Raw genomic sequence first — 9,636 nt, 5'->3', positions numbered from 1 at the left:
TGTGGTATCATCTGGCTGTTATATCCCTGAGTTAAATTGGTTTTCAAATATTAAGCAGTTTTCTGAAAAGGTGGACAATGAAAAAATTATTAAGCTCATTAGTTTTACAGGAATAGCTTGTCATCAAAGTTTTATTTTATGTCCTTTAAACAGGTGTGCAAAAGTATCCTGGGGGGAAAATGCAGTAATTTAAAGGCACTATGTGTGGAATTTTGACTTCCCAGCTGCTGCCCCCTAGTGGTGTGACACCAATAAGAGCAGTTTATATCCACCAAGACTCAAAACTTCATCCATATCATGCAGGAACTGAGCCCCAGGATCCAGAAGGTCAGTGTTTTTAATTTCAGCTTAATATTGTCTGTGTCCTTGCATTGATATAGAATCCTTCCAAGCCCATCTTTTACGCAGATCCACCATTTTTTGAGTAATCCTGAATATAAAGAGAGAGACAGCGACGAACCACCACAAACACTGAATTTATTGTCTAATTTTCCTACAAATCAAAAGTAGCAAAATCGATTATGCAATTTAAAAATAAAAAATGATTTTAAACCAAAACAATATTTCAAGGCCGTGCCTGTCAAAGACGATTGTTATTTCCATGTGCGTCAACGTTTTTTGCGTGACATGGCGTACAAACCCATCAACATTTAGAAAGGTCATCTCCACACAGAAGGAAGGAAGTGGCACAGAGATACAGACAAAAGCAGGCATTCACAGATTTGACACTGATTAAGTCAGCTACAACATGAAGAGGAAGAGCAGGAGTGGAGGGGGGCTGCAAAGCAACTTGCAGTGTCACAGCAACCATAGACAGGCTAAAGTTTAATCCCTACAATATATGAGATTTGCAAAGTTGGGTGCGTAGAACAGTATCAGCTGATCTGCAGGGATTGTAGACTGGGTTTGACTTTGTGACCTCCATCAGTTAATGCTATGCTTATTTATATTTATGTTCATAGAAATAGTGAAATATATATATTTTTTACTGTTTAAAACAATGTTGATGTTCTGGTAAAAAAAACCTAAATTGATTAAATTATGAAATAAACTTGTTTTGAGAATCTTTCTAAACAGCACAAGTGATGGGGTTTGTCTGTTCTTTAGGTACAAATTCCTATAAAAACTATGGCTTTAGTCACACTGTGATTTAAGGAGCTGAAAATGAAAGGCTCTGCTTCACAGATACTGTGGCGTGATGAAATCTAGAATTACCAAACTTCTTGGCAGGAGCAGGGAGGTGATGCCAATACTGATGGAGAGGTCTTAGTAAAAAGCACCTCAGCATTGCTGATTCTGAGTTTGATGTGAGCTCGAGGCAAGAAAAGATGTGGATGAAAGTATAAAAATGGAGATGGATGTTTTTTGCCATAGAGGGCTGCGAGGACTACAAGCGTAATGATCGATGAAGCAAAGGCCCCCGAGTGAACTCCGGATTCTGCTCTATCTCTGATCCTTCGTGTTGCTTTTTACGAAGCTGATGTCTATATTTCAAGCCTCATAAAGTTCATCTTTCCTCCATCCCCTACTCTCTGTCTCTGCCTTTAAATTTCTCTCCTCTCAGTTGGGTCATTCCATCCTCTCTCCCTCATGCTGGTGAGCCTTTCCAGTGTGAAAACATAAAACTATAAATCAACAGCAGATTGAAACTTAAGTGAGGGGAAAATGCCTCTGACTTGACCTCCTCTGAGCTGCCATTCTCAGCGTGAATACATCATTCAGAATGACCTCTGTGTTTGTTTTTGTGCAGCCTGGCTTCTCAAAGCTACTCTTTCATAGAAGGTTATGTGTTAGACGGGAAAGGGAACAAGTGCAATTCAACCACTAGTGTAGCGATAACGTCACATATGGTGGTCTATAATACTGAGGGGCTATCAGTGCTGTCGCCAAGGTGGGCTGCCGTGGACTGGCAGAATTTCAGCCCCCAAATACTTGCGCTAATAGATCTCAGTGAGAGAGTGTATTTACACAGAGAAATAACAGGGAAGCCCATGCAGTAGTGTCCGGTGACCAGTGCCAACATGTGGGGATATTAATAGCAGGGTGGGCAGGTGATAGCATTCTGAGAACAGATGGAGCCTTTGATATTCTCCCCTCAGATCTCTATTTAAAAGACAAAAGCAAAATGAAAGCACAAGACCAAGAGGACAGGTGTGGTAAAAGGGACATGCAGCATGCGTGTGTCCAGACAAAACGAGGCACCGAGAGGCACGAGTCTTCTCTATTATTGGGAATTCCATTGGCTGTTGGTGCAGCAGATGAATGGGGTTGGTGTGCTGCTCCGTTACATACACCAATGCCTGAAATGCAGAGGATTACTGTGTCTGCAGAAATATACCGCAAAGCATGTGCCACTCTCCAGCACATTCTGACATGGGCTTGCAGCACGCTCATTATAGGGCCTGGTTTGTCTTGGTGTTTATGTGTTAACACCACATATGAACACCCAGTCCTGGAGCCACACTTCAAACCCTACTACAGCTAATAACAAAATAAAAAAATCCCACGCTGGTAGTTTATATTGTAGCATTTATACGCATGTATGGTATGCTAACATTGGTTTAGTAGTTACATTTCATGCAATTTCATCAATGCATTTATTATTTTTTGTTATTTTAATTATTTTAAAAATTTAACATACAAACTGTCACTGGCAACACATCTGGAATTAGGAGAAGGTTTTGGGCCAGATTAATCTTCTGAGGTAAACCTACCCTGACTAAATAGTTTGGAGACTTGTGAAATGTAAGTAGTTTTTCATGTGATGTACATCAGAATTGTTATTTTCTTTGTTTTCTTTTACAAATTCTGGTTGAGTCAGGTAGAGTCAGCATCGATGAAAATTATCGCCCCAAATTAACTAAATTTCACCATAGGATGATGGGTGTGTCCATGTCTGCAACAGAGTGTAACCCTGTTAACATTCTGGTATCCAAGTCCTTACAGTGGAAACCTAGCCATTTATTTTGGTTGAAGCCAAAACTGTTTGGGGTTTTTTTTTCAGCTGTTTTTGATTTCTGTGTGTCCGATTATTGTCTTTGTTTCTATAATGAGAAAACTTGGAAAGCAATTATATAAACACAAAAATTGCATATTGTAATTGCCTATGAATGGAGCTAGGGTTGGGGTTATCTAGACCATAGACCTTATTTAGTCCTAACTTATAACCCTAATCGTAGGCTTGCAAAGTACATTATATGAATTTGGGGTTTTGAAAGCTTTTCTCCCAAATCTAACAAACACAGTAAAAGTTTAAAATTCTACAAATCTAAAAAGAACACCATAAAATCCATATGGTTTGTCAGTTACTGGCCCTTTAAGTACTAGTACAGCTATAATTTAAAAAGGCATTGTGTGTTTTGTGATGAGGCAATGCATTGGAAACTGTACTTATTTTAACAGTTACAATTGTCTTCCTCTACATGTACATCAAGGGATTCGTAACTTCCAGCAACATGGTTCATGAAAATCAGACACCCCTGTGCTTCAGAAGGGCTTGAAGGGGTCCGTAGGGGTATGGTTGAAGCTAGCATCGGCGAAGATGGCCAGCGTGCCCACAGTGGTGAAAACGACGAAAATCCACAGGAACATCCGGTCCACCACCATTGCCACATATTGCCAATCTTCTTTCAGCTAAAAGAGGCCAGCGAAAGACAAGAGATTAAAAAGAGAAAGAATGGGTACGATAGAAAGAAAATGAATATAAGGAAAGGAAAACAGTGGGAAAATGGCAAAAGACAGACAGACACAAGAGACAAAAAGACAACAGTACAAACATCAGAAATAAAGCCATGTTGTTCAGATAAAAAGTAGAGAGGAAGAAAAAATGGAAGGACAATAAACATATTAATGCTCTAAGGTTTAAGTAAATGATAGCTCTAACCCTAACCCTGTGATAATATGTTGGTTCTCCTCAAAAATGTCATCTCAAATCTTGACAATTAGGGGACAAAGAAAACTGTCATTCTAAGTGATATGCATTACAAAAACACTTTTGCTTGGTTTATGTTTAGGGTTAGGGGTCATCACTAAAGACAACTTAGATATTCAGTGATTAAGCTTTATCTGTTGAATGCTCGAAATGATCAAACCCTGCCCTTCACTCCAGATGTGACCTTGTGGATCTTAGAAGGTTAAACGTGCTCAAACATTCAAACTTACCGCTTCATAGTCTTTTTCAGCCTGCAGAGCCTCGGCTATGTATGTGATGGCCTCTATGGCTGACTTGAGCTCATCAGGTAGTGCAAGGTAGCTACTGGGGCCATCAATGAACTTCCTCAGGTCTGTGCATATGCCATCCGGCTGGTACCTTCATGACAGCACAATTATAATAATGTTACAGAAAAGTATCAATAATAAACAAAATATTGTGATGGTAAATATATATGTCTGGACGGATTCAGGAAAAAGACAGAGTGTCAACACCCAAAGACAACAAATGCACACGAGCGTGCAGAATGTAGCGATGTGTGAGCAGGTGTCAGCCCACGCTAATTAAAAGCTGTAAAATAGCTCAGCTTTTATGAGCTGGGCTGCGCGTCTCCTTTGCACTTTACTGTCAACCACAGAGGAATAATGAGAAGGTCAGAGGAGCTCCCCGGGTCCCCCTCTGCGAGTTTGTACAAGGCGCTGCCCTTCACATGCTGACCAAGCTGCTCTGTGTGTGTGTGTGTGTGTGTGTGTGTGTGTGTGTGTGTGTGCATGTTTCTGTGTTTAGTTGTTGCCCTTAGTTACCAACTGTCAGCTGCTACTGGGTGCCAGGAGTTATTGGGAGAAGCTAGTAGAAAGGTGTTGTGTGTACCTGTGTGACTCTGCTGTCAGTTATAAATACTGTATTAACGTGACAGTTCTAACTTTAGAGGTCAAGTTATTTTTCATTTCTTTATTTTCAAAACATAGAAAGTAAAAAATGTGTTACGTCAGTTAGTTACATCGCAAAAAGACAATCTTCGAAGGCACTATTATTGAACTTTATAATTTGCAATTATTATTTTATTTTATTTTATTATTATCATGTCTGCTTTCAGACTAGTTAAAACAAAATATCCAAAATGCTCTTTTACAATTGTTTACAATTACAAAACATTTTATATTTATACAAATTAATACATATGTAGTTTACATATTTAAATACATGTATTTATGATGTGAGTAATTTATTGTTAAAGGGTATTTAACATTGTTTTGAATAAATAATGCATGAAATTTTATGACTCTCACCAATAACCTCAGACAAGCCTGTTATTAGAAGTTAATTCGTCATCAGCACCATAACAATATGATCAAACAAGTCGTTAAATATGACCAAAATTTGTAATATATAGTTAGATTAGATCATGCTAACTGCTAACTGAAGCCTGCCTTGTCATTGATGAGTTACCGTTGCTATGACAATCTGGAAGTAAATGTGCTCAACTAAAAATCAAGAGCTCCCGCCATCCAGCCAAGAAGTAACGTACTACTAGCACTATAATTATGAATGTTAGCCAGCTTTAACATCTGGTCAAACAACAGCAAGTGTGTCAGTCTAGTATCAAAAATGTTAATTGTACTAAAATGGGCATTGTGGCATTATTTCTATCAGTCTGCTCTCATGTGTCTGGATTTAAAAGCAAGAGAAAGACCGTGTTTCTAAGTTAGTCAGCACACTCTCGCACTAGCAACACAACAAGTCTTACACTTTCCTTCTTTTTCTACCCCCCAAAAATGTATGCTCCTGGAATGTATTACTTTCAAATATGTGCTCAATACCATGAAAAAAAAAACATAACTTAACAATTCATTGTCATGAACATAAAAACATTTTACTTTTTCTTGGCTATTTCACAAACCTCTGTTCAGATCAGAACGTTTCTTATGAATTCAACTTGTTATCATCAGGAGGATGGAATTCAGACTTCTTGTTGAACACTGATATAGTCTTGCTTCACACAGTTGATCATTTACATTACATAACTCATTCTATAATTTTTCGGTAATAATTATTGCACGGAATCATGCAGCATGTCCTTCAACAATGGCACATTAATTATGTCCTTGTTGCCTTCAGCAGAAAGACACACTAAGACCTCCTATACTTCTATGAACTTACGAAGTCATACAGCATGCAAGCACATCACAGCTGAAGTGCTTTTCTGAGTAGCATTGCTTAAGTTCCAGCCTAAAACTTTATGGATTTTCACCTGACATTCAATAACCTCTACAAAGGCAGAGCAGCTGCTTTTCTTATGAAACACCTCAAATATTAAACACCTCCTTTAAAAAACATTGCAAAAAAACAAAAAAAAAAAAAAAAAAGATTGACAAGATAGGCAGGTATCCACCAGAGGGCAGTGTAGCACAACGTTAAAAGTGGTAACCTCTCAGGCAGGACAGAGGAGACAGCTGCTTGGTATTCTTTGCATGAAATTAGAGGTTTGCAACGCAGCGCTGCCACCGCTGCTCATCCTGCGAGTGTGGCAGGTGAAGAATCTGTGACCTAAGAAGGATGAAGTCCTAACAGGTTGAGAGAGAAAGGAAAAAGGGAGGGGGAGACACAGTGTGGCCTCTTAACCCCCTCCTCCCTTTTCCCTCCTGTACGGCTCAAAGCAGCACTTCATCAGCGAGAAGTAAATGAGTATTCAGGAGACTAATTCAACTAAAACTGGCTGCGTCTGGTGCCAAGACATGCACTAAACCCAATTAAGAGAGGCGCGCGAATGTACGTGTGGACCCAAGAGAGATACTGCTGTCTCATCAAATTCCTCTAACAGAGCCCCTCCCCCCTCACTGTTCATTCACCTAGACAGTGACTCTAATGTGTCAGAGTCCATTTGGGTGGGTCATTATTGTTTTAGCAAAGATTCTTTCCCTCTAGACATATCTAATTTCTCCCAGGAGTAGAGATTGAGGGACAGCTACACTGTGAAGCAAACTTCATGGTGTATTGTGAGAGAAGCAGGAATCTACGTTAGTTGACAGTGTCGTATGGCTGATTGGGAAGACATACAGGTCCCCACCCTATGTAACTACTTAAGGAACGTCAAAGAATTTTCATGCACAAAGGATCGAGACTGGGGTTACTGTAATTCAATTTGTTGCCAAATTGTGCAACACTGGCCTGCATCCAGCTCTTTACTCAACATCATCGGCAGCCCTCTGTGGAACTTTTGATGTAAACCTGCAAACTGCGTTTCAGTGGAGGTGTTTGGGTTTATAAAGCTATATATATATATATTGTAACATCTCAGAGTACTTTAAATAAAGATAAGACCTTGGCAGTAGTCATTACTGACACTCAGACATCTGTCACTGAATAAAACAAAGGTCAGAAAGACCTCACAGAAGGAGATCTTAAACAGCCAATCTGTTCCTTCTTTGCAACAGCTCCATAAATGATGATTTGACAGTTTAAGCTTCAGTAGAAAGGGCATCGATACAATATGTGACAATATGAGACTTCAAAGAAGATATTTTAGTGCATTTAGTAAAATATTTTGGCATAGCAAAAGTACATAAAGTATATTGGATGAAGTAAAGTGCATTTAAATACAAACACACACAAACTGCCTGGATCTCTCAGTGTAGATGAAAATGGAGATGCAGGAGGAGAAGGAACAGATGTGATGTGATAAAAGTTTATTAAGAGCAATGACAGATGGAGGCTGGGGAAACCAGGGCTTCAGACATAACCTACTATATGAACTTGAGCCTTAATTAATGCATTTAATGTGGAATCAACCAGTAACACTGGCAGCAAACCAGCCCCAGAGCATGATGCTACCACCACCATGCCTCACAGCTGGTACAGTGTTACCTTTAAATCCTCACCTTTATTCTAAACATGCCTCCTGTCATTGTACCAAATAGCTCAGTGTTTGTCTCATTGGACCATAAAACCTTTCTGGCTCGGCTTGTCCAAGTGAACAGCTGCAAATTTTAGTCGAGCCTTGTTAAGTTAAAAGACAATGTGGAACCTCCATCTCCGTTTATTAAACAATTTAAGTGTTTAATTTGAGTCTGTATGGAGACTTCTGACCGTGTGGAATAGAGAAACCTGAAAATAGTTTTTGGACCCAATTCTTTTTTTAGTTAGTTAAACCTTGTATTGGATTATGGGATGATACAGGCGTTTCACATGTGTTTATATACGTTGTCTTTTCAATTCTCTCATCAGGAAAACTGCCACAAAAAAATTAAGTATTTTTGTAAAAAATGAGTGGGCTAAAGTGCATCCATAACTTTCCTTTACACATATTTTGGTTTTGATTTTGTTAAATAAATAATGACACTGTGTAATATGTTGTATTTTTGTCATCTGAGCTTGTATTTAAATATTTCTAGAACCATTTATAATTATGTCCTGATATATAGAACCTTAGAATTGAAACGGGGTGTACCTTCGTTTTCACATGACTCTAAATATGTGAGAATGTGGAGATGGTTCTCATATTCTGAATAAATGTTCTCAGGTAGTGTAGAAAAGCCCTTATAGCTAATGAACAGGGATCTTCTTTCTTCTTCTTCTTCTTCTTCTTTTTCCTTATTGTGAGCCAAAAAACATTGGATAGATTTCGTTGGCCTCACTGAGAGAATATATTATGCAGCACAATGTAATAAATGTGTGCACGTATAGGTGACAGAAGAGGAGAGGAATTACTTCTTGTGCTGCAGCTGCTGCTATTATGGTAGCATTTGGTATCTTTAAATATGGTGTTTGTCTGTTCAAGAGGCTCTGTGCTTTTAAACACTGTTGAATTTAATTCAAAGTGAAAAAAGCACCTAAAATATAACAGAATTTTAATTCGTCTTAAGTTGAGGTGGTAAGCGCTAAGGAGGAAACCTGAACTTCTATGAGTGCAAGGTTGTGTAGACACTAAAGTGATATATATTTGAATCCATTTCGACATGACATCAAATCAAATTTGTTTATTCTTAATGTATTTGATCTTATTTTACTGCACAAGTATTGTTTCTAAAGTAATATTTGGAAAACGCATCTAATGATATATATATATAATGGAATTAAACTTATATACCAGTATGTGATTCACTTCAAGAATCCCATAAGACATAACAGAGACAAGAGCAGTCGCTTCTCATCCTACTAATGATGAATGGAATCTCTTCATATCCATCTGTCCGGGTTTTGCCTGAATCAACAACTGTTCACCTGCTCCACTTCACACATGCTGTTTCTGGGTTCATTTGCTTTTTCTTCAAACATGCAGGCTAAACCAAATCCAGGCACACTCACAACCACGAGAGCAAGCATGTGCACGTATAAGCCTGGCTTTACCTGTTGGGTTTGGGAAATAAAATGGAAGAGTCAGGTTTCCGGATGAAGTATTCGTCAGAAGCTATGCTAATTGCAGTGACTTTTTTTTCCCGGCGGGGTACGGTCTCCAGAGACAGGGGGGTCTCCACCTTTGGCCGCAGCATGCCCAGGTAAGGAGGGAGCATGTGGATGAAGATCTAGGTGGAGAGTAAAGGCAAAGAAGAACAGAGATACTTTTACAATTCCCATTAAAGACAGTTCGGCCAGAAGACTGTTTCCATGTGGAGAGATCCCCAGGTTTTAGGAACAACCTCACCTACTTCCAAGACTGCGTGGAGGGGGACAATGATCTGGTGAGGTGAAGACTCCAGCAACATTTA

General features: G+C 39.0%; 1 protein-coding gene across 1 annotated transcript in view; it reads right to left on the bottom strand.

Annotated features, from left to right (window-relative positions):
* Nucleotides 1-464: 464 nt before the first annotated feature.
* The window catches only part of chrnb1 (cholinergic receptor, nicotinic, beta 1 (muscle)), a 28,223-nt gene continuing 19,051 nt past the window's right edge, over nt 465-9,636 (bottom strand). Inside the window, exons 9-11 of the mRNA XM_085267338.1 lie at nt 9,278-9,453; nt 4,162-4,309; nt 465-3,633 (exon numbers count right to left, since the gene is read on the bottom strand). Coding sequence (XP_085123464.1) covers nt 3,487-3,633; nt 4,162-4,309; nt 9,278-9,453 — 471 coding nt within the window. The 3' untranslated portion in view covers nt 465-3,486. The remainder of the gene's footprint in view (nt 3,634-4,161; nt 4,310-9,277; nt 9,454-9,636) is intronic.

The sequence above is a fragment of the Mchenga conophoros genome, linkage group LG3, assembly GCF_057382185.1.
Source record: "Mchenga conophoros isolate Kocher_MC1m ecotype Shallow Benthic linkage group LG3, M_conophoros_male_GT1.1, whole genome shotgun sequence".
Taxonomy (NCBI): domain Eukaryota; kingdom Metazoa; phylum Chordata; class Actinopteri; order Cichliformes; family Cichlidae; genus Mchenga; species Mchenga conophoros.
This window is presented reverse-complemented; position numbering and strand designations above follow the sequence as displayed.